We start from the raw sequence: 25,768 nt of genomic DNA, 5'->3' as shown, positions 1-25,768 counted from the left end.
GAGAATTAGCTGACAAGCATCATTGGCGCTGATAACACATTACTACTGACAATTCAAGTCAATGTACCGAGGCTAGGGTGATTGATTAGATTGATATTGAGATGTTGAGGCGATTGGAAATCTAGATGAACATTTAAAAAGGTCCTACCGGCTTTGAACGATTATCATCATGGACTTGATAATTTCTCTTTGGATAACCACGGCTATGCAAACACATTTCTTGGTATTTTTGCCGCATAGTTTGATAAAATATTTTACTGTCTAGTGCAAAAAAACGTCAGCCTTCACAGTTGAGTTATTAACGATAGAAATATATGATGAAGAGAACCGACCAAAGCAGATAGGATCTTTTGAAATGTTTATCTAGAAATGTATGTGTGCGAGCTGTTTTGTGGTTGTAGAATTCAAATTATCTGTTTAATTTTGGTAAACACCATCAAGTGGTCGGAATAATTTATTAGAAAACGTGAGCACAACTGTACTCGTTTTCAATGGACAATAAAAAATCATTCAAGATTTACGATGTGTTTGTTCTAACATGGAATCTTTTGAGCGAAACGCCTGCTGAACGAGAGTCCTTATCGTCGGGCGACCTTTTCTGCGTTTCTCTCGTGCCATCTGCTTTGGGATGGCCCAACCCGTACGCAATCAAGTTCCTCCTCCTTCCCTTCGTTACGTGATCCTCGGTGGAAGTCGATCTGGCGTAGTGTGAGAGGGAGAGCGAAGAGCACTGATAACAAGCTGCCGATCGTAGTGACCGGTCAGAAGACCGGTCCGCTCTCCTCGACCGGCAGCTAGCCGGAATATTTGCAAAACGCTCTACACTACACAGTGTGCCATGAGCTGCGCTTGTGTGTTGTTGCTACGATTGTACCACCTGTATCATCATTATCAAACATACTCACTCACACGAGGCGGTGTCTGAGTATTCGAGAGAGTTGCTGAGGCGAAAAATTTCAATATAAATATCATTTACCTGTCAGCGGATAGTGATGAGTATTAATCGTTCATCAGTCGTTCCCGGTGTGTGGTGCTGAGCTTCCAGCTTCCAGTGCCGAAGAGATTTCCTTCCAGTCCTTAGAGTTGGAAAACTGTTTGGATCTGTTCCTTTTTTCTCGCTTGCTACAATTGAGAAATGAACTATTCAACAATGACGACCAACAACATCACCAGTAGTCAACTTTGACCACGAAAACTGTGTGTTTTGCTTTGCCAAAACGTAAGTAGTTTTGTTTAGAAGTAAAGTAACCGTCTCTGTGGTTGTCCAAAGCTGTTTTGTGTGTTTTTTGTGTTAAGAATATTCGGAATAGGAGAGTATAGAAAGTGAATGACTGCCAAGGCAATAGAATATGTACTTGGATTGTTTAACCAGGGTTGCTTTGTTTTTCTGAATTATGGAATCATTGGATGCTATAATGATATTTTGTACTTGTAAGTTGAAAAGTTACTGTCCAATGATTCCATAAATCAGACAAAAAAAACATTATTTATAACGCCATGAGTGGTAGCAACCCTGAGTTTAACGAAACGAGACGAGTAACTCCGATTGTGATCAACCCGCAAAAAATTTAAGCAATCATAGTGAGAGATTGGCAGAGAGATGAAAGGAAACGGCCGTTCCACTATTTTTCCTATACCCATTGCGAACGAATTTCACGTGTGCAAAAGCAACAGGTTTGTTATTATCGCGATTTTTTTTTCGGCTAGGCATGAAATTTAAAAACAGATCAGCATGTGCCAGACAAAGTAGGAAAATAAAGCTAGACTGTCTAAAAACTACAACAGTGTACGGTGGTTGGCTATTTTTGAACTGTACACGTTTCAGTTGCTCGTCAGTGGTTGTTGTTTTCGGTTGAGAAAAGTAGACCGTCGTGAATTTTTTTTTGCGTTTTTTTTCTCTCTATCTCAGTTATGCCGACACGTGCATAGTCGACAGTTGATTGTGCCCAAGTTGCATACCGAATGAGAGTAATGGGTGTCTTCTAAATAATAGTTTGAACTTTCAATTTTGACACGAAAGTTGTCAAAGGGTCGATCAAAGCGGCGAAAGTGAATATCTGATCGATCGAAGCAATCGTTGCGCAACGTACTTGCACGCTGGAACGATCCGCAGAAATTCTCACGATAACTTCCCGCTATTGTATGTTAATTTTATTCGACCAATCAACCGTGATTAACAGAATAAAAGGTACGAATAAATAGTGATTTGCTCTCTGAAGTGTTTTCGCATTGTCCAGCTATTTCATCCGCGCGTTCATTGACTGATCAAGAGAGAGGGTTATCAAATGCCCCATTCAAAGTCCCCTTCTACCTTGTGTTAGGAGATAGTGTTTGCAATTCGCAACTGATAAACCCCGGTGATTTTGCAGCATTAAGGTAATCAATAATCAAAGTCAACTGCTGTTTTAATAGTGCGTCGTAAATCAAACTAGTGGGCGTTGAATCGTCATGAGGTGAGAAAGTTGTTCCAATAATTTCCTCTAGTAGGCCTACGGCGAAATAACTTGCTAAAAGTAAGAGATAATATAGCCAACAGCATCCGACCGTGTGCTTTCCGCGTGCGGCTTATCACACAGCGGAACCGATGCCGGTCTTATATGGCAAGGCCGGCACTGGCCATGTTTCTCGCAATACAACGTGGCAATGACTTTGAACTTTTAGCATCGCATCGCATCCCAGCGAACCGTTGCAATTGCGTTATTGTTCTGTGTGTGTGTGTGTGTATACTTTGTGTTTATCACGCAAAACAAAGCTTCAAAGTGTCGGAAGTTCTACGCACAGTGTGCGGGACGTGACTTTCGGGTTGTACGTGCTGGAACAATTTCAACAAAATGATGTCTCATCACGTCATATTATTTTCTGATTCCATTGTCCAAAATCCATCAACCGCAGTTGGCAGTGGTGGAATGTGGGAGTCTAGTTTCTCGCAACTTACAGCGGTGTTAAATGTCATAAAAATTGACGTTTTTTTTTCCACACGTTTTCATAGTGACATTTTTTTTCTTCGTAAAAGTGTCTCTTTACCAGTGTCTCTGGACATGCGGATCGGAGCGGGAAGGTTGTGTCGTGTATAAATTGTATTGGAAAACCACAAGGATCAAAGTGGGCAGTGCATATGCCTAAGTGCCCTGCGCGTCTTCTGCGCGAAACAAAGTAACCTGTGAGTGAGTACGAAACGACGACAAAGAGTGTTGGCACTGTGCATGCTTAGAAGGGAGATACATACATCGAAAGTGCTGATGGTTGAGAGTGGTGCCTCGCTGCTGGTCTGCTGCGACCGAGTTGAACAATGAGATGTAAACAAGTAAGGACCATAGAATTTGTCGTCCCTTTCCTTTCTCCGCAGTTTAAATGGATGACGGAGTTTGACGTCACTGTCCGTCTACCACTTAAACAGCGGGAGAACGAAAGAGACGACGAATTCACATTGACCCACCTGTTAACATCGCATTGGGCAGCAGTTCCAGTAAATTTTTGCCCTTGGGTGAGATGGAATCGGAAACCAACGTATGTTGATTGATGGAAGAGGAATGTGCGTAATGTGTCTGGGGTAGTGGCGGCGACGACTGGCGTATGTGTGATAAAATTCGGAGAAGGACCGGATCGGCAAACAAGCTATCGATGGGACTGAGTGTGGAACGAAGCGACGAGAGTGAGTGGGCACTTCAGCAGGGTAGATAATTGCAATCAGGCGATTGTGTCCGAAATGGAATTTTATTGGTCCATTGTGTCTGAGTTCTGGAAGTGGATACTGATGATCTTATTCAACATTGACGTAATGTTTTGCGGAGATTGAGAGAATGCACATTTATTTATCGTGCATCTATGTTAAATAGTGTCTGATGCACTAATTAAGTCCCAATCAAGGTTTTTTTTTAATTTGACGATTTAGCATCATTCGAACAACAATATTTTGATATTTTTTATTCTAGAACCTCGAGAAAATAAGGTTTAATTTTTAAGATTGATAAACCTGTAATTACTTTTATGAAAATCGCTGATCATCCCAAAACTGCTCGACAATATGATTAATGTTTTGACTGAAAAGTACTTGCCAGAAGCTTTATTTGGTCCCGTCATTGTTGTACAAAATGTTATGCTGATGACTATATTTATATTGGATGGAAAACTACCAAGCTTACATAATGCAAATCATTTCGGCGAAAACCTGTTTTTTTAGATGTCTTGTAGCCAGGCTTCCCGTCAATAGCGTAGGTAGTATTTTTTTCTGAAAATAGAGGATTATATACAAAGTTTGTTTTTAAATATAAATCAAAGTATGATTTCCCGTTGAAATGTTTAGGAAAGGAAGTTGTAGAGGAGTTGTACCTTAAACCCCTCCTTGGCTACGCCACTGAAATCTGTCGTTAGTTGCCTTTCTAGCTTTTATAAACCTGGTTTTACTCGTTTCTCGGTTTTACCGATCATTGAGCTCACGTCAGCTGTGGAATGGCAAATTCGCAACAGAGAGGTACAAAACCCGTTCGATTTTGGCAACAAGCTAGAAAACTTTTTTTTTAAATTATAGTCACTTTAACGCTCGTGGGTCATTCGTGACTTGAACTCGTGACTTTGGCGTGAAAAGTATGGAAGCTAACCACTACACCCCAGCTCGAAAACTTAATGGTACCAAAATCGAACAGTGCCAAAATCGAACGGATTTATTAAGAAACTAATTTTATGATTCCGTGGATTTTGGACCACCGTGAGTCATCTTTATGACATAGTCGTTATTAACAATTAATCTTTTATTAAAATTTGTAATCACAAAGAACAAAAATACATTATTTTCAAAGGCACATTGCTATAATCGATCTCCATGCCAAAAATGGGCGGTTTTGTAGTTTTGTTGCGAAAACCGAACCGTGCCTAAATCGAACGGTTACTGTACCGCTGAGTTTGAACCGGTTTTCTTTTTCCTGGATTCACAATACTGTCACGTTCTGTCATGACGTTCTATACGTCGATATATTTCCTTTTTGTTTAGTTGGATGCCAAAATGCTGGAGTGAGCTTTTATTCGCGAGAAATTAATGGCTTAAGTCATTGTTTTCAAAATCAGTTTCGCCCTTTTGAAATGTTGATGAAAGCTTCCCATAGTTCTATACATTTCGATGTCTCCATTTGTCGATGGTCGCTAGAAAGCATTCGCGAACAAATTACTCGCCATCTTTCGGTGATCGAATTTAAGTTTACTAGTTTTGAAGCGAACGATCGAATTGTGTTTTGGATACGGGATAAAGACATACCAGTGAGCAATGAACTGGGCAATCGGGAAACCGGGAGAAAGCTGGGAATTCGAACCGGGAAAAAGCCTTAGCTGTTGATGACAAATCGAAAAAAAAAACATTGCATACTTGTTTTCCGAAAAAAAAAAGATGAATTAAGCACTTCTCCCTCAATGCCCGGATTCAGCCCAATAACCTAAATTTGAGTTAATCGCATATAGTAGTTTCCATTTAACACCAGCAAAAAACACTTACTCTTAAGTATATTCTACCCAAAATTAAGTTTAATTCACGTAAATTTAAGAAAATGCCATTTACTCAAAAGTAGCTTATTCCTTTTTTGACAATCAATAACGAGCGCAAGTGCGAGACTCAACTTAAAATTTAATAAAAAGAACTACAATCTTGGGTATAAATCTCTCCGTGTATACATTGGGGAACGAATTCAATGATGCGACAGCCTGGGCTGTCTAAAAATTTACGCTCTGGTCTTGTCTAGAGTGACATCATGGAATTATTCCTTGAAAGGTGCTATGATATGCAAGATAAGCAATACGCCAGTAAGAAGACAAATCTAGAGTAGGGCAGGAAGAGAATGTCATAATGAAAATGATTGAAATTTGTACACATACTCATTATCAATGGTATTCTATATCTGATTTTTTTTTTCCGAAAGATGACTGGGAAATCAGGAGTTTCTTTATTCATCGAGTTGAAACCCTTCGTGTATGTATTTTACCGTCTTACACACTCATAACATAACCCAACATAACATAACAAAACAAAAACTATAATCTAGTTTTTGAACGTGATTTCTCTAATTTTTTAAATTTTAATTACCAGAAACTTCTTCTCAGACGTCATTTTGATCAAACAAAAATCAACTCACCATGAAAATATTTTTATTTAGATAGGGGAAATGACGGCTTCGGCATGACAGACTATTTTCGGCAACCCAAATTGAAATACTATTTTCACTGGATTTTCTTACGAAAACAGTTCGCTGAATGCATACAAACAATTCTTTATGCTTTCAGCTTCAATTTGACTATATTTTTACCACTGAGAAAAAGTAATCTAGCAGGGTTTTCTTGAAATGAAACACACGCACTACAAATTGTAGCTGATTTCGAGTTGCCGATAATAGAACAGCAGATTTACATGCAGTTCAAATGGAACGGTTGCCGAAGAAAAACTGGTTGCCGACAATACTCGCTCTCACTAGAGAAGATTGGAGCTTTGTAAAAGCGTTTCAAAACAGTTTTTGACAAGTCTTTCGACTGAAATTGTTAGAGCAGCTGACAGCAAAAGATTGTAATCAAACCAATACTGCATATGTGTGCGTTCCTTAGAGAAAAAGGCTATAGAAAGAAGGTCGCTGCTTAGGTTGCCGAGAATACGTAAATTCCCCTACGTCGTCATAAAAAATAGTCCCGAGAAAAGTAAACGTATTGCAATGAAGAAATAATAATTTAAAAAAAACAACATGTGCAAACTTTAATTGAAATCGGATTAGAATACTAAGCTAGAAATGATTAATTGGTTTATTTCATTCGTGAGCAGACAGTGCTGATTTTCAAAAGATAACCATTCAGCTGGTTAAAAGCTGTATAAGCCGTTCTGCAGCTTAAATATCAATATCAATATCAATAAAATTGGGAACACTTAAAGCACAGACAAACAGACTTAACACTCGCATGTTGTTCATCGAACACGCATTTTAAATGTATTTTAGGTCAATTTAAATGTTTTTTAGTTGGTAGTATCACCACCTGTGGCGCGCATAGCCAATCCCCTTACTATTGACGATTACCGCCATCTGTTCAGCGTAGTTCCCGTTACAGTATAATCAACAGAAGATGCTTAAAGTATTAATTTTAACCGCAAATTGTATCGCTTGAGAAAAACACTCTACACCCAAACGAAAGTTCTATTGCAGATTTGTACACCGTTTGAAAAATTCATGTAAATTTCTGCGAGATATAGCGCACATAAAATTAACGCTAGATTTGGCATAAATATACACGATATTTCGTGTTAATTTAAGCGCAATATCGCTTAAATTAGCAATATTGTATGCAAGCTTGTAAACGATTTCGTTGTTTATGCCAACTGTAGCTCAAATTTAAGATTCTGTAATGTACTCGTCAGAAGGATTTTAAAATAACTTAGTTGAAGGAATATTAGCTAACTTTAACTAACGAAAAAAGTTGGTTTCCCCCTCGACTAGAGACTAAAAAATCATCGTATGAAGGTTTTATACGAAAATGATCATTCAGCAAAAAAACTTGCTTGTACGCTACATTCCGTTGTGAGTATTGCAATTAAAATTTTCGCAAGAAACATATGCAGAGAATGTTAGAAATCCACACTTACATTTTTAATGTACATGCCATTCATTTTGCGTGTAGCCTCATATTATTGAATACAATTCTAGCCATTATTTGCCCTATTCAATTGCGCCGAAGTCATATCGGAGTCATTGTTATCGTAGGTACGAAAGCTATTATCCCAGTTGCTATGATCGATTGAATTTCATTTTCGCTGAATCGTTGTTGTTGTATATTTCACTGCAACAAACTCGGCTTGTTGTACTTGACCTACACACCTATTGCCAAAAAACTTCACACCTTCCATCATCTGCCACAATTGACGTAAGTGGCGCGCACTATTACTTTAGTAGATTTTTGTTGTTGCTTGTCATGCAAGTATGTGGTTTAGCTCTTTATTCTCTCCCTCTGGTAATTTTCCATTCCTTCTACGGGTGCGTACTGATTGAATATGAGATGGCATCTTACCAATTCGAAAACATTTTTCCAATGATTACCACTTTGATTGCGCGTAGCTACTTCACTCGTATTGCGCAGCTTGTCACTCGACAAAGTTTAGAAATTCTGTTCCAAGGTCATGCACGAAATGTAATAATTTGTATCCCTTATTTAAACGACTTTGGTTGAATAAATTGAAGCTGATGCAAACGGACAGTTGCTAGGGGAGGTACACGCTGAATTGCCACAACGAGGTTGTTGTTATCTGTATCATAAAATTGTCTGTTGGGCAAAACAAAATTAATTCATTTGACGTACAGCCCTTTTAGTTTGTCAGTTTTCTGCATAGCTTTGTCATCCTAAGTAGGCTGACGACGTTGGTACAGCGCGGGTTGCTTTGAACCAATATACTGAAACGCGTTATTGTATTATTCAATAAAACAATGTTATGAATTAACAAACGGCTTTCAACACTTGGCACCTGGAAGCAACGTGTTTCAACAGTATTGTAATTGCACCATGCTGTAATTACATCCAGGATTTCCATCTGCAGTAGCAGCAGCACGTGCACCAATGGCTAACGCATGCCTCTGATGATGGTGGTATTGTTGATTTTGTTTTGTTCAACCGTATAGTAACACCAATTGCCAATTAGACGGTGCGATAAGCCGCAACCGCAACTGTTGCAGACGCCTGGCATTCACCTGTCGCATGGCCTCCCAGAATATAGTTACAAGTTAGAACCAACCTAGGCGTTCCTGTTTGTTTGTCTGGATTTGAACGCAATTCCCTTCAGCGCGGTCAGTACACCTTTATTGTCGTCAAGCAACTGTCAACGGGGGCAATGCATTATATATTTACATGCGCTGACGGGAGCGATCGCACGTCGCATGCTTTGATTTACGTAGGAAATACCATGTAGATTAGAATATTTTGTAGCGCCTGAAGTCTGGAGCAAGCTTCTATTTTTAAGTCTAATCACGTCCTTTCTTTTGCATTATTTTCAGATTAAGACAGCATTGAGCTCATCACGCTTCAGTATTATTATTTTTATTATCACCGCCCAAAGAGAACGGCGCTGATTTGGTACTAGTAGTAGTGACACCATAGCGGAAATACGTGTGTTCAAACGCAGAACTGTATTGAACAATCACCAGCATTCCAGCAGTCAATAACCAGAGCCCCAGCAGTAATATTAAACATCAAGATGACAGCTACCAAAGAATATCTAGCCGAGAGTGAAATCCAGAAGCCAACCGGTAAGTACCTAGATTGCATTCTAAAAGCCATTAATGCCGTAGAATGTACGGCGATCATCACAAATGGAATAACTTCCGTCACTTCACATGCGGCAGCTCATGTAGATACCAAAGCAACGCGAAATATTTTTACAATGCGATTTCTGTCACATTTATCAAACGGTAATGAAGCTCCTTACGATGAGCGAACCTCCCTCTGCTCGGAAGGGGTGTGAACATGATGACTGCTTGTGAATAGTAATCACCTGAATTGGCGTTATTTTTCATCGGTGACATTGGCCGCTGCTTACTAGATTCGCTTCCGCGCGAAACAGTTAGCCAAACAAATCTTCCGATCTCAGCACGCCTTGTTATTGGTTGTTGGTTGACCATAACTTAATAGATTCGATAGAAATGGCATGCTGTGAACTAGCCTGCTTGATATGCGGCACATTGGAATTTGAAGTTTGCAGTTTGTCATTGAGGAGGTCAGTTGTTGTGATTGATGCGCTTGAACCGGTTGGAAATTTTCAACCGCTTCTCTTCCAAACACAAGTAAAAGTTTCTATTTTTGCACTCTGAATAGTAATGAACCGGGAATATTATCACTTTGTAGCTGCTAATGATTATGACTGTATTTGAACACACATCTCAGCTCAGCTTTCCGGTGCGGTGAGAAATGACTTACATCACACTGTTTTGTTTCGCTTATCTCACGCGGTTGCACCTTCGGGGGTTTTACTTTAGACAGCAGCATCCTGAGGGTGATATCTTTGTTCTGCCAGCTGTAATTTTTTCCCCATTCATCATCGTCAATTAGTCACTCGATTGGCCTTGAGATTGCATTACTCCCCGCAAGTGATTCCCTTGAAGGAAGAGTTCGGTATCTAAGAAAGTTCCATAAACAGGCGGCACTTTTTCCCGTAATACATTAATGGTCCAATCAAGGCGAATTAACCCGACTTGATTAGCCTTGTAACGGATAATGTGGAGTGTCGCGATTATCTAATTGAGCGCTCACTGTTGATAAGGAACATATCGCTCGCAGTTGGCTCTGCGCGAGAGAAACACTAATTCAGCGTAGGCGTAAACGGTGTGTCAAGCACCTAGCGGTGACTAGCTGAAACTGTTGCACGTGACTGCCCTCTATTGCTGATGCAATTACCTTCTTTCCGTCGATTCACCGTCAGGCACGGACGATGAGAACGCTCAGAATTGAGTTGAATTCGACCCAATTTAATTTAGTCAAAAGTGGAATTGCTCACAAAGTGAGTAGCTTTGTCCGAACTGTTCGAGGAAAAATTTCTCGAATATGAGGTACATTGAGTCGTCTGTGTGCCCACACGGCCGTTGAGTTTAACTCACATTTGAGTTCCGTTTCGCAAAAACGTAGGTTACTCATAGACAAAGTAAAATTTTACTGAAATATGAGTAAATGTCACTCACATTTGAGTAAACATTTGCTCAGCCTATGAGTGACCTATGTTTTTGCGAATTTGAGTAAACGGAACTCAACAATGAGTTTGATTCAACAGCCGTGCATTCGGTAGCAACGATAAGCCACAACGATAATCAGTTTAAAGGCATAACAACTTTTTGATATTTTTTGTTTTTTTTTTTGCGAGAGCAGATTGAAGCACTTGGGGATTTTTCCTTAGCGTATATTGGTTTCCTTGCCGTTTAACCTAAGAGCAAGAGTAAAAACAATCTTGCTCTATGACGATGAGCGCTTATCAGTTTGCCTGATTGTGTGACTTAAGAAAAGAGAGAAACATGTTTGATTAGGCTTAAAGGTGCTGACTTGGCAAGTAACAGGTAACAGTGGTATAGGTACTTTGTTGTAACAGATTTGACGTGCGTCGTTTCCTTTAATTAAATCTTCCATTCTGATGGAAGTTGTTGTTTTAGCACACTAGGTTGATGACGCCGCCCATGAATGGGGATGGGATGAATAATGCTTTGAAGTACACATTGTGGGTAAACTGTTATTGTAAATAGTTGCATCTATTGCTTTCCTTTTAAGAATGTTATTGAATCTAGTATATTGCAGATGGGAAATACGGTTATTGAATTTTTTTTTTAAATCGGCACGATAATAGGAAAACAAAACCTTCTATATTATAAAGTTTTTGCATTAACTTCAACCTTTCAATCGACCGACTATGGGTTCATCTAAGTTTTTTAAACTGATTTTAGACCCCCTCTCTTCATTGTAAGACACTGTAAGATATTAAGTATATAGACTCTTAGCAGGTTTTCTAATCTTTTTGAAAACTCATCGTTTTCGGTATTTCTTGTTTCCAATTTCAACAGAACTTGATCACTCAGGATGAAATTTATAACCTAATATTATGTGAAGGCTATAGCTGATATTACGTATATCAGCATATAGCTGATATAGGCTTCAGTTATGCTTTAATCAGTTGCATAGAGGACGCAATTTCAGTTTTGACCCTGAATTAGATTTTGTTGACTTCTCTTATATTTCCATCCTAATTTAAACGTTAAACCAATTTTCCTTAGGCTTATTTGAATTTTAATATCACAATGGTCTACTTTTGCCGGCACCGGTGGTGTAGTGGTAAGCGTGACTGCTTTCTAACACCCCTGGGTACAATCCCAGCCGAGGTCGGTGGGATTTTTCTGAGGCATAAAAATCTCTGGTCACGTCTTTCTTCGGAAGGGGAGTAAAGCCGTTGGTCCCGGCCCATGTGTGTTGAATGGGTGCGATATCCTACGCAGGTGTGGAAGCTGCCTTCTTGCACATTCGATTGCCGTCAATGGATGGCAATCGATGTCCGTCGGTGATTGGCACTAGATTGCGGAACAGAGACCGACGTTAAATAAAGGAAAGGAAAATGGTCTACTTTTCCTTACTTAAATAACTACGTCGAAAAGTACTACTTTTCAGCACCCAGCGCTACTTTCAGCACTCTTTTGAGTGGAAAAAATTCAATTTTTCTGTACTCGCCGTAATTATCCAACTCGGCAAGTCTCGTGCTGAAAAAATCTTCTTTTTACTACTTGGTGCATGAATAGCTATTATAAGGTATAGAAGTACACAAATAGGGGAAATGTCTCTAATGTTGGCCTATGGATCTAAGATTGGGCCCATCGCTAAAAATCTGCTATTTATCAATTTTATCTAGATGAACGCGTTATTCGGACGTTACTAATGGATGTTTTTGGTTGCTATTGTCGATTAAATTTAGTCGATTGCTGAATTTATGTATGGGCCCAAATTAGGGACACATTACCTGCATTTCCCCTATATACATTTTCGGAACGATTTTTAAGGATGACCTAGGACGTCCATATTATTCTAAAGTTATGATCTTCATTTTCTGGATCAACAGAGACGATACTTTATTGTGTATTCAAAAATGCTCGTTGAACCTAAACACATCTTACATCTTGAATAAAAATGTTTGCTCAGCGTCCCTACTAAATTAATGAATCCCTAGAGCTTTGTTTGACCGTACCTCATCATCTGGGGCATAAGTTGTATTAGCAAAATATCTTAGAATCTCCAAAGTTTCTGGAGGTCACATATTGAAATTCTGCAGACTCAATTTGTACGATGTACAGACTACATTTTCTTAACCCGCAGAGCTCCGTGAATTCTCATAAAAGAATGTGAGCTATATGATATAAGATATAAGACAAAGATTCTCCAAAGTGCTCTGATCTTGAAGTTCTAAATGTTCAATAAAATCTACCACAATGCACCAAGCTCGAAAAAGTATTCTACGATGTTCCGTTGATTGTACGAATCTATGATAAAGGTGGTAGGATCAGCATGTTGAGCATGCAGAACATCACGATCCAAACGGCAAACTAATTTGAAGAGACCGAAATACTGTGTCATTACAACAAAATATTATGGAGCTCTAGACAAAGCTCTACGGGTCAGTGCTGTCATGGTAAATTGAAAGCTGGTTACTCGCTGAATTTTCATATGTGTGGCCCGACCACCTTAAATTCTTGCGCCTCCCTTCATGAGAGTTCATAATTGTAATGTACGCACAACATGTACGCACAATTCACTTCTTAAACAAAAACCCTTATACGACACATCAAATCAATTTTCCTAAAGTTTTCGGGACTTCTCTACAGTTCCCAAATCTTCAAGCTGTTCATTCATCGGACTTAAAGGTCCCATAATTTTCCTGAAGTTCTCGGAATTCCCCGCACTTAACGTAACTTCTGTAAAGATTTTTAAGCTTTTGTGAATTTCAATCGACTCTTCGATGCTCGCTGGATTTCCCTGCAATTTTTTCAACTTCCCTAAAGTTCTCTGGATTTCCCAGATATTATTTGGACGTTCAGAAATTTCCTGGACTTACCTGAACTTCCCATAGAACTTTGCAGTGGTTAATGGAACTCTCTAACTCTCTGAAGCTCTTTGATCAACAACTGCGCCGAGAGGAGGAAGGCAGGATAACTCGTGGAAGCTAATTAAAAGGCACAAAACTCGACTAGTGCTTTGGTGTTATTTTGGAATACATTGGAAACGAGACCCAAAGCATCATCTAAAGGGGGAAAAACTGTCAAAATGGCCGCTTGACTGCATTGTGCCTTGTGACCCTAAAGAGATGTCGGAGTTTTCCATATTTTGTTAGCAGGCCACGATACTCGTCAGTAGTGCAGATCCTCCTCGGTTTCGAGCGCTAAACTACCGTTCATTTCGCACTTCTTTGGCTGGCTATTCGGATTCAGCTGCGAGTTATCAGTTCTTCGCTGTGAATGTATTGTAAACGATCGGCCCGCGAATCCACTACCATTGCATCGTGAAATAAACACAACAATCGTTAATTAATTATTTGACAGCTAATCGGCCACGTGTTTCCCTCCTTCGTGATGTTCTTGTCGGCACGTTTCTCTTGTTGACGTCATAGGATGGAAAACATGGCTTGCTATACAATTTAACACTTCAACAGTACTAGAGCAGCATGTGTAAACGGCCTATGTACTAAAGATACTTTAATCATCGATTTCTCGCGGATTAAAACTAATTCACGCATACCAACAGCATTAACTGGTAGAGTAAGCTTGTTGTATCAGATGGCTGTAGTTAGTTTGAGTAGGCGTGTTGTGATTCGTGCACAATCGAAATTTAAAGTCATTGTTTACATTCGGTACATAGGCCCTTATCACATGTTGCCCTAGAGTAGAGAGATCGAGCGAGAGAGCCGTGGCACATGAGACATGAGAATGTCGGCCGATTGTGCATTGTCGGAACAGGAGTAGTGCCATCGCGTAATCGCGTGATTCTGGTCAAATTAAGGCCTTTGCGCGAAATTGTAATCTCGTGTGGCTACATTATTAAAACATAAACCTCATGGTCAAGCGAAATTTTCGCAAGTATGCGACCCCCGACAAGCCAGGCCGATAAGAGGCCGCTATCGGCTAAAGTCTAATTAGTCGGCAGAGCTATTTCGGTTCTGAGTCAGTAAATTAAGCAATATTAAGGTGTATTCCCAATCGTATACAGACAACGATGTTGATAAAATGATGGTATGTATATCTACACGCATTTGAGTTACGTCATTGTCGATTATTAGAAACACCCGGCGAGGATGATACATATGTTTATAAAGGGTGTGTAATCATTGAGAAAACGCTTCAAAATTAGCATCTTAAAATTTTCCTTTTTAATGCCGGGGGCATGACAACTTAGGTTTATTTGAAAATATCATCAAATATTCATAAATATCATCGAAAATATTTAACTATTTTCAAATGTAATAATATCAAAATATATTTTGATATATTCAGCCAAGATGTCCCGCCCCCTGATTGAATGGTTTTCAAAATCGTGTCGACTTTTAATTAGAGCTGATAATTAAATTATATTTAAAAAAAAACCACCCCTTGTAAAACTGGTTACAAATGTTTTAATTTGTGTCACTATCGTAATTATAACAAACATAAATCTGAATACGAAATCCCTGCAACAATCTAGCGTCCCTTGATTTGATGACCGTTGCCATTTTCGGAATTAAAGCAACGCCTACTGAAGCAACCTAGCGGATGCAAGTGAAGCAGTCATCAGCTTTTAATCACTCCGATGCGCACGGGTGCACTGTTTACATTATGGTCAAATCACGCGACACTTTGCCGCTCGGGTCAACGTGCCCTCTCGCTCTTGCATACCGCTTTCGCCGTGTTCACAGCGCTGACCGCCTCCACTCGTATGTCAGGGGAGACAGTGTTATTTATAATTTTTTGTTGAATTGAAAACAGCAAAACAGTCACTGCCAAGTATTTACACTAAGTAGGAGCCGCGCAAGTCGCGCTACCACATTGTACCCACTTAGACAAGGAAATCGAATTTGAATATTAATTCGTGAATAGTCCAACCGACACGACGCTACGACGACGGACAGCCTGAAATATATGTAGTCTCCTTTAGAATGTTTGCGTGCGAGCGCGAGCGTCATCTGTAAGTGTATTTCACGACCATGTGGCGCTTATTCACAGCCTACTACCTAGTGCTGAATACTATTAAAATGAATGTCTTCATAGCACTTTCGTTCATCAGTCGCGGCAGGCGAGCGAGTTTTGATTAATCAATCGCGAGGCTTATCGCCGCCAGAACGAGATAGACATACTTTGATATAGGTGAACTCACACGCGTTTTTTTGTTATCAGCGAGAAAAAATGTGCTCCGTTAGTTAGTCGGTCGATCGGCAGCTCGGAAGGTGGTGATCTCTTCTGCTATCTCTGAAATCCTCTGTGATATTCTAATAGTTTTGTAGTGTTGTTTCTCTGATTCGGTCAATAAGAATAGTGGATCGTAGCTTGCCTTGGAGACTATGGCGCCTTTCTAGCTGTGACAGATATTTCTTTTGTTCCTCGAAGAAATGATGTATGACAAGAAAAGCGGATTTGTATGCTAGAATTTGTGCACACGCCTGCAAGGAGAAACCGGAATTGTTGCACGACAGATCCGTAATGGTTCAAGCTCAACCACTGTTTCTACGTCGCCGATAGTGTCTACAGCACGACGAACTATTTGTTTTTGTTCATTGTTTTTCTTGATGTACACAAATATAAGAATACTTTCGTCGGCCAGCTGTGAATGAAAACCGTGTGTATTTTACTCTGCGATAAGATTGTAGAGTAAGGAACACCGCTGCTCAGTCGTATGAAATTCTCGGAGCGATTGACCACAGACTGTCATTAGTATTTTCGAAACGAGTGTATCCAAGTGACCCGCGAGTTACCGAGTGTGAGAAATAAAAAGATCTCAGTAGGCACCGAAAGAAGTAGTCGAACTTCATACAGTCGAATAGTCTAAAAAGTGTTTATGATAACATCAAGTTTATAAGCGAAGAAAAGAAAGATGCCTCCCGCTGCTACGACCGAGAATCGGACCCGTGACGGACACGTTCTAGTGTGGGAACAAGCCGGCATTGACGAGGAACACCCCCAAAAAGAACGTTAGTATTAACTAACTAAACTCGCTTTCATCTCAATGTATCAATCACCTTCCAACGGATTGAAATCGGTGCAAAAATTAACGCGTTCATTGACATTGAGACGACCCCAAGAAAAAGTAAAATCCGTTTTTTTCGAAAAAAAAAACATCTCAACTGTATACAATAGTACACAAATCCCGTGACTGAAACACGGCACAAGAAAAAGGCGAAATTTGCGTCAATCTTAATTCGTAACGAAATTGTTGCCTTCCGCTGTCGAGTTCGTACGTCGTTAACAACCGCTTTATTTATTATGATTGAGTCCAAATGATTCCCGAGTACGACACTTGAACTTGTATAAATTATATTATTAGACTTGTGTCTCTTTAAAAATAAAGATCAGATCCGAGTTGGCGTACCAGTAGGCCTCGGGCACGCGATCAAAGCAACCCAATTGTACACGTGCCGATGTTGTTTCATGGTTGGTATGACAACAGCGTGAAATTGATGCACCGTGAGCATGACGGCGTCGTCCGACGCCCACTTGGTGGGGGAGGATGAGCTTGCAAACACGTGAGCATTGTTTCGGGATGTTTTGTTTTGTTTGATCCTGAAGAGCTTTTCGACGGGGCAGTATAAACTATATTTGATTTGGATTTTTTTCGTTTGTCATTCTGTTGATACAGTTGACAGAACAAAAACTAACAGGTGACAGGGCATATATCAATTGAAGTAAATTTGTATTCGTTATCGACCAGACAGACGTCTACTAACTGATTTTTTTCCTCGAAATAGAAAACTGGTTTCGATAATGCGTAACGAAAACTTTGGAAAGGCGAGCCTTCGGTGAAGATTAGCAGATTAGATAATGTTTTGAAATTTATTAATTAATTGTTTGCACCGCGTAGGATGGGCTTACCATCCTGATGGCTTTATGATTTCATCTTGAATACGAAAGGGTTGGCAATTGTTACGTGTTATCGGTCATTATTGCACTTGTTTGCAATCTTGACTCATTTAAGTTATTTTGACTGACATGCGAGACATCATTGTAAAATAGGTTAATAAACAATGTCATAAACGCGTTTTCGTCGCCTTTTCCACATTGTTTTATGGTTTGATGGGCCTATCTTCCAAATTGCGCTTAAATTGGTGTAATGAGTCATCAACGAATTTTTGCACCAATTTCGGCGAATTTTTACCGAGTTTCTAAGTATCGGGAGGTACATTGTTATAGTCTCTAAAGATTCGAAATTATTTTGCACTACATATTGCCAACACCTTTTTAATTTTTATCGCAAACTTGACCGTCCAAAGGATCGCAAAAAACATGAACGTTATGACCTTAAATTATTATTATGTTGATCTAATCTGTTTGTTTCTTTTAATTGTCATTTGATTAATTTTAATTGAATCCGCTTTTTCTTCGTTTGAATGATTGTGTGTGTGTCCTCGATACGATCAAGATGGCCATGACATAGATATTTAACACCAGGGTGGTTACAAGCGAGGAATGCCCGACACAGATTACTTTGATTCATTTGATGTTTATTCACAACTTGTCGCCGCGAAACACTCCGTTCACTCGCCTCGCGTAAATTCAGATCAAACAATACGATTTACAGTGCATACATATTCTCCGTTCATGTGCCGTTGCTGTATATCGTTTCGGTATCATCTTCCACGTTCACACACCCTTACCTAATTGTATTCTAATCATTTTAATATAATATGCAAACGAGCACCAATCCCGCCACTGGTTTAAATGCAACGTGATCACCCGTCATCATCGCACGTCCGGCGTCTATTAAACCTCACATCTAATCCCGGTTCCCTTTTCTTAATCATTGTTTGTACAGGGCGTTTCGGCACGCGGCACTATGTCGTGTTCATGCTGTTCCTTGGCATGGCCAATGCATACGTTATGCGAACAAACATGTCCGTAGCCATCGTGGCCATGGTGAACCAAACTGCGATTGAACACGAAGCGGAGGTGTTTGATGACGAATGTCCGGATACGGACTACGGTGAGCCAGAGAATCCAGCTGATCGAAAAGACGGAGAGTTTCTGTGGAGTACCAGTCTACAGGGTTACATTCTATCGTCCTTCTTCTACGGGTACGTGATCACGCAGATTCCATTCGGATTATTGGCCAAGAAGTACGGTGCCATGCGGTTCCTCGGGTGGGGAATGTTGATCAATTCTCTGTTTGCTTTCCTGGTTCCGATCGCTGCCCGCCAGGGTGGTGCTCCGTGGTTGATCGTCGTTCGCTTTATCCAAGGTCTGGGTGAAGGTCCGATTGTGCCATGTACTCATGCCATGTTGGCTAAATGGATTCCGCCGAACGAGCGATCGAGAGTCGGATCGATTGTGTATTCAGGTGAGGGATGAGATCGGGTTAGGTTCGAAAGAGTTCGCTCTAACGAGTGTTTTTGTTTATATATAGGTGCTCAATTCGGAACGGTCATATCTATGCCGCTGTCAGGTTTGCTAGCAGATAACGGATTTGATGGCGGTTGGCCTTCGATCTTCTACGTGTTCGGAATCATCGGTACCGTTTGGTCCATAGCTTTCTTGCTTACTTGCCACGAAGATCCGATCACGCATCCCACCATTCAGGAAGATGAACGCAAATACATTCAGCAGTCACTGTGGGGCAAGGCCGGAGTAAACATTCCTCCAATTCCATGGAATTCGCTCGTCCGGTCGATGCCATTCTACGCAATTCTGTTGGCGCATTTGGGTCAAAACTACGGCTACGAGACGCTGATGACCGAGCTGCCCACATACATGAAGCAAGTTCTGCGATTCTCCATCAAGGCGGTAAGTGGATTACTTAATTGAGCAGTAGGCGTCGCTCATTATGTCTAATATGATTGTCATTCGCTTCGCTTGCTACGATTGTGACCTATTTGTACTGATTTCAGAACGGAACGCTTTCGGCTCTGCCTTATCTGGCTATGTGGATATTCTCGATCGGGGTCGGTTGGGTTGCCGATTGGATGCTGACGTCGGGTCGCTTCACGCACACTCTGACCCGTAAGATCTCGAACAGCATCGGTCAGTATGGCCCGGCGATTGCGCTCATCATTGCATCGTACACGGGTTGCAACCGTGCCCTGACGGTGGCAATCCTGACCATTGGTGTCGGTTTTAACGGTGGTATCTACGCCGGCTTTAAGATCAATCATCTCGATCTCACGCCACGCTACGCTGGTATCCTGATGGCCTTTACCAACTGTTCCGCTAATCTAGCTGGTCTATTAGCTCCGATCGCAGCTGGTAACATTATTGAGGGCAAGGTAAGACTTAGATCTCTGAATAGATTGACCAACAAAGTTCCTCAATTGAATCAACTCATTCACAATTGAGTAACGTATGCCTTTCTTTTCCTCAATTCAGCCCACAATTGCTCAGTGGCGAATCGTATTTGTGATTGCGGCTGCAGTGTACATCTTCACCGCGACGTTCTACAATATCTTCGCGTCCGGTGAGCGGCAACCGTGGGACAATCCGGATAATGACGTGATTGAGAAGCCAGCCTCGATCGAAGCACCAGCTTACGAGAACGGAAATAGCAATATTGCCAACGGCACGAACGGTACGACGACGGCTACGTATCGGACGAACAACGCAGCCGAACAAAGGCAGTGACACTTTCCTTACGGGACCTTTCCGAGTTTCCGCAAGGGTTACGGTGATGTAGGCTGTTGTAGAGTACGATTTCTTTCGGTTTAAGAAAAACAACTAGGCAATAACGATTTCTCACCCTTCTTCACTCCTAGAAAAACAATTCACAATTGCTCCTACCCTTTCCCAATACACCTCTCCCTCCTACTATCCTAATTTGTTGCTTTACTTAGATTAATCATCTATGTTATTCTGTTTTGATATTCTTGTACGTTTACCTGTTGAACGAGTGATTTTCTAGTTAAGTTCATTAACACACTCGATTATCCCGTATAATTGTTGAGCAATGAAATTTTGCCTAGGTAAAGTCTGGGCAGCAGAACTAAAGACTTGTGATTAAGCTACACATTCACATGAAATAGGAGAAAATTCTAAATCAAACTGCCCATTTTTTGTGAAATCAAGCCTGAAATGGAGTCTGTCGCCGCGTTTTTAGCATAGGGCCGGAATATTTGTTTTATTAAAGTACATATTTATAGATATCGTCGTCGACCGTCAATTCCACACAGTGCCGTAGCCATCCAAATCCAAGCAAAGGTTGTGCATGCAGAAATGCATGGGATCGAACACTGAATAATTTTTTTTTGTTATTAAAAAAAAAACTAGAAATCATATACAATTTACTGTATAGTAAAATATTAAAGCAAAAAAAAAAATCATTTCATATATGGTCAGCGTTAAGTCAGAGGGGATTTATTAAATAGTGATAGCATTGGATCAAGCATTTCCTAAGCCAAATTTCACGTTAGTTAGTTTTGGTAAGTGTTACAAACAGCAAGGGAAAACAGACAAACGGGTTACATAAGAATCAATTCTTCTGCAAACTTTAAATTCGTTTTCCTCGAACACAATGAAAAAATGTCACTTAGTTCGGTCTGACTTAACACCGACCAGATATGTTCTACTTTGTACATATTTAAATGATGCTAGCTAGCTAGCACCAAGAAGCGAAACAACATCCGTCGTTCTCTTTGTGAGATGATAATAAAAACGATAGTAATCAAACAATACTGGTGAGATACCTGAAGCCAGCTTAAAAAAAAAATGCATTTTTATTTGCAGTGATTCGTAGTAAATATATCACACCCATCACTCCGAGAAATTCCTCAGCGCTCTCGCTTATCGTGTTAATCCACTGCAATTTGGGTCGTATCGTAGTAGTATTGCGGAGATGCCCGCAATCAGCATCAGCCGACATTATTTGGTAAATGCAAATTTGTTAATCTGCACTTGATGAAAAATGGAATTTTGACTCCGTATCTAAGCATTTTTAATGCTCATAAATTTAGATACATTGTAAGAACAGTAAATGTGGCTTGTCTTTAGGAGACTTTTTCCGACACTTAGACGGATTTGTGGCTTATCTACGCCTGCAGAGATAACGGTGGAAGATTTTTAAGAGTTTTTCTTCAAAGGATTACAGTCATTATTCGCTACTGAAAGCAATGTCAAGACTAGCTTTCTGACGGATAACTGATATTAAGTTGGGACGTCATCCAATTATTAATTTCCCAACTAAAAGAAGAAAACGCACGATGAGCTACTGACGACTGTATGCTTCTTTTCGGAGTCCAAAAGCTGAAGCCCATTAATCAAAAGTGGAGACTGGTTTTTATTTTTGTGCTTAGCGAGATTTGCGTCACTTGGCTCTATACTGCTAACTTTAAATTGATTCAGACACGTGTTTTGATGAATATTGAAGCAGTTTTTGCCCGTGTGTCTTATAAGGTGACGAACGTATTATGTACGGAGACCCGGGGTTATACAATATCCTTTTATGCCCGTCTTCTGTAGTAATATAGTACATGAAGCCAGGCGCACACTGGTTAGGCAAAACAACACGTCGATGTTGAGTGGCGTTAAAAGAATGTCGACATGATGTTTTGACATGCTAGCAGATGCCACCACAACAGTGGGTAACTCCCCTTAGAGCATCTGGAATTGACTCTTGTCCCTGCATGTCAGTATAACAATTGATATCTTAAAACTAAAAACTAAAACTAAATCTTATCTAAGTAGGGGAATTTACGTATTCTCGTCAATCTAAGCAGCGTCCGCACTTCTATTAGCATTTTCACAGCGTCACGCACATATATGACGTGTCTGTTTGTTTCAATTCATCTGCTGCTTGCTTCTCCATCCATTCCAATCGACAGAATTCTGCAAAACTGTTTGAAAACGATTTTACAACGCTCTAAACTTCTCAGGTGAGTGTGACTATTGTCGTCAACCTCTTTTTCTTCGGCAACCTTCCCATTAGAACTGCGTGTTAACCAGCTGTTCTATTATCGGCAACTCGAAATCAACCCCATTTTGTAGTACGTATGCTTCATTTGAAGAAAAATCTGGCATAACAGGATTGCTCGGTCCTACAAATATAATCAGATTGAAGCTGAAAGACTAAAGAATCGTTTGGATACATTCAGGGAAGTGTGTTGATGGTAAAACATAGTGAAATTAACGTTTAAATTTTGGTTGCCGAAAACAGTCAATGGGTGCCGAAGCCGACATTTACCCTATAAAGGGAATTAATCGTTGCAATTGAGGATTGCAACGATTTTTGCCTGAAATTATTAATTATTTTGTTGGACATTTGTTCTAAAGTCTCAACATTCGAAATTCGATGTACTTCGGTAGTACTGTACCAGGGAGGCAACTTCAAAATCGTTTTCAGAACTTTGTTCTGAATCCAGGCATAACATCTCTGATCGCGGGAAGTAAAGCCGTTAGTCTCCGGTTCATGAGTTGATGGCTCGATAGGTGTAGGGTCCAAGGTGTGGGAGCTGCCTCCCTGGCATCGGAAGCATTGGTACTCAGCACGGAAAACAAATCAAGGAAAAAAAAAATCATCATCTAGTATCTGTGTGGTTTAAAATATGTCATCGTTAAAAAAATATTTTTCCGTTGTTTTTGTTTTTTTACTTAGCGTTAAAATACATTTTAACTTTTCTAAAATAATTGGAATACGACATTAAAAATATAAAAACTAAACTTATATTTTATTCTGAGCAAAAATTTATGTGTTAAAACATGTTGTGGGCCTCACAATTGTTTATTTTATGGCTATTGATGATTGATGATTTGTCAGATGTTGTATCATCATAGTAGGCGTATGTTTCAATTAAAAATTAAAAATCATAATTCCTAGTCAAAAGTACGCGTTCAGTGCTTTAAAAACTGCCTAAACCCATTAATCAATACCTGTAGCCAGCAAAATGGGCTACAAAATGGTGAGTTGACAATCTGGAAGGAGCGGAATACCTAGCCCTGGTTCTCGCAAGTTCCTACTTCACGCCTCCTCGAGTCATTTGAAAACAAAAGACTACCAGCTGAAACATGGACACAGCTGGGTGGCGTAGCCTGGGTAATGTTGCCAGTTCGGCAATAGCAAAGTGTAGAGGTGGAAATACTGTAACCAGTTGGTTACAATCCGTGGATTTTCGTTTGTATGAGTTGTTGTTGTGTGGAAAATTCACGTTTTGTTAAACATAAAACAGTAGACACACACAAGAGCGAGAGGGTTTGTGCCGCTGCAAAGAACAAAAACGTTACTGAAAAAACTATTATACAACATCTCGCACAAAAATAGTTGTGCGAAAAGAGGGAGAATGATATATTGGAGAGGCCATCTTTCAGTGGAAGATTGACGACAAACAAACAGGCGTCCGTGTGCAAAAGACCGGTATTTTTAAGTGCAGTGCCATTTAGTGTACCCCCCCCCCCCTTGTGGGGTTTCTGGAATGTTGGACTGCCTCCGTTCAGGACCTCGTACCGTAAATAAAACGGTCTTACACGGCTCGGCTCGGAAGTCAAGATGGCGCGGCCTTAATTACCAAGGAGGGTCCCGTCTCGGCTCGACCAAGGTGGCCATGCCACGGACAGCCGATGCCGTCAACGACGGAAGACGCCTGCTAGTCAAACGAGCCAGCAACGCCTGCTGAGCCGTATGTGGCTGATGAACGCCACCAGATCCGCCATTCTCCCAAAGCGGCAACAACACTGTCTGCAGCCTGCGCCGCAAGTTTCCGGCCACACGGTAGTGCAGGAGCAGCCGTGTGGGCCAACGCCAGCGTCGCGACACCGAAGGAGAATCTGCTGCAACAGTGAGTACCGTACCGTTTATAAACTCTCCCATACACGCCACATATATGTGAAAACCCACACCCACACGCCACAGAAAAGGGCAAATAAATGTTAGAAAATGTGAATATTCCTGTGTGTTTCATACTTTGTCCGCGTAGCCCCTCCGAATACCCAGTAACATGCCGGCCCTGCGACACAGTACCCCTTATCATGCTACTGAGCTACACTCAAAAAATTCCACACGTCATCATCATGTGTCTCACACTTAATTTTGCGCACATTGTGAAACACATACATTTCATGTGTGAATCTTATGCTATGAACCATGCCTGAACACTATGGATTTGAATTGTGACACACTTGGATTCTATGTGCCTCATATGGTGATATCAAAAGCTTTGCACACCATAGTTCAATATTCTACTTTATCGAATTCTACTTTACCGACTCTAAAAATGAATCGACAAATATATAAACAAAACTTCCAGAGGTCAGAGCTTTCTCACATATCTTTTAAATGAGTCTGATTTGGGATTCGGTCATGGACTGTTGAGGTGTGCTGCTGCCGGAGTCTTCGTTCGATCTCACTGTGCCACGGTTGTTCTCATATATGAGGCAGGTTGATAGGATAAAGTCACAACTCTTGTTATAGATGTTTACCTTTCTGAGCAAGCAATTCACATCGTATTGAAATGCAAAACACTTTAAATCCATCTGTTTTGAACAGTAGCGTGGTTCAATGTGCAATACACTTGAATAGATAGTGAAAGATTTTCAACATTTCAAAGTTTGAAACACTATAAATTAACGTGTATAACACATTGAACCAAGGTGAAATACACTTAAAGTAAATGTGATTGTGCATTTAGAAAATCAAGTGTTTAAACACTTCGATCAAACGTGTGAAATTTTTTGAGTGTAGTTACCCGGGAGCAGTGCTGCACAATTTCGACAATACACGGTGATACTCAAAATTCTGGTTTGGTCACTCGTTTGAGCTAACAGTCATCGTCAAGGCAAACCATGTCAATTGTCAGTGGCATTTTTGTCAGTGACGAACATGTGCTGATTTGTTTATAAGCTAAATTTAAAATGAAATTAAATGGCTTGAGGAAAACAATCACATGGAGCCATTAAAGTGAAAAAGCATCTTCGACATGAACAGCTTGGATAATAATAATGTAACTCAGAATGCAAGTAATTACCCTTTCTGTTACCAGGTGAATCTTTGTCATTGACGAAAAAATGAATGAGATTTTGACAAAGATTTTTTTGAGGATCAAGTCTATCATTGACTATGTGAAAAACAATTTTGTCAATATCGCGCAAAAGTCTGT

At 40.3% G+C, this 25,768-nt stretch overlaps 2 protein-coding genes across 3 annotated transcripts in view; both read left to right on the top strand.

The window, feature by feature from the left end:
- The window catches only part of aay (phosphoserine phosphatase), a 169,273-nt gene that overhangs the window by 81,446 nt on the left and 62,059 nt on the right, over positions 1-25,768 (top strand). The gene's annotated exons all lie outside the window — the stretch shown is intronic.
- On the top strand, positions 937-21,007 carry Picot (putative inorganic phosphate cotransporter protein picot). 2 transcript variants are annotated; one of them, XM_065226962.1, is made up of 6 exons: positions 937-1,219; positions 9,003-9,254; positions 18,517-19,038; positions 19,105-19,481; positions 19,586-19,960; positions 20,061-21,007. In XM_065226962.1, exons 2-6 carry the CDS (start codon positions 9,203-9,205, stop codon positions 20,310-20,312), a joined length of 1,578 nt encoding a protein of 525 aa, XP_065083034.1. In that variant the 5' UTR covers positions 937-1,219; positions 9,003-9,202; the 3' UTR covers positions 20,313-21,007. The 2 variants fall into 2 exon arrangements, with proteins under 2 accessions (XP_065083034.1, XP_065083033.1); XM_065226961.1 differs by lacking the exons at positions 937-1,219; positions 9,003-9,254 and adding an exon at positions 16,129-16,678.

This window comes from Ochlerotatus camptorhynchus, unplaced genomic scaffold (assembly GCF_037179485.1).
Source record: "Ochlerotatus camptorhynchus isolate MF236.1 unplaced genomic scaffold, CSIRO-AGI_Acam_v1.1 ptg000265l, whole genome shotgun sequence".
Taxonomy (NCBI): Eukaryota; Metazoa; Arthropoda; class Insecta; order Diptera; family Culicidae; genus Ochlerotatus; species Ochlerotatus camptorhynchus.
Note: the sequence above shows the minus strand (reverse complement) of the source record. Positions and strands in the feature narration are given on the sequence as shown.

Bases quoted from the DNA above. Each gene is read 5' to 3' on its own strand.
- Picot (XM_065226961.1), top strand. From the start codon at position 16,582: ATGCCTCCCGCTGCTACGACCGAGAATCGGACCCGTGACGGACACGTT. The intron at 19,039-19,104 runs GTGAGGGATGAG...GTTTATATATAG, and splicing joins CGGATCGATTGTGTATTCAG to GTGCTCAATTCGGAACGGTC. The intron at 19,482-19,585 runs GTAAGTGGATTA...TACTGATTTCAG, and splicing joins TGCGATTCTCCATCAAGGCG to AACGGAACGCTTTCGGCTCT.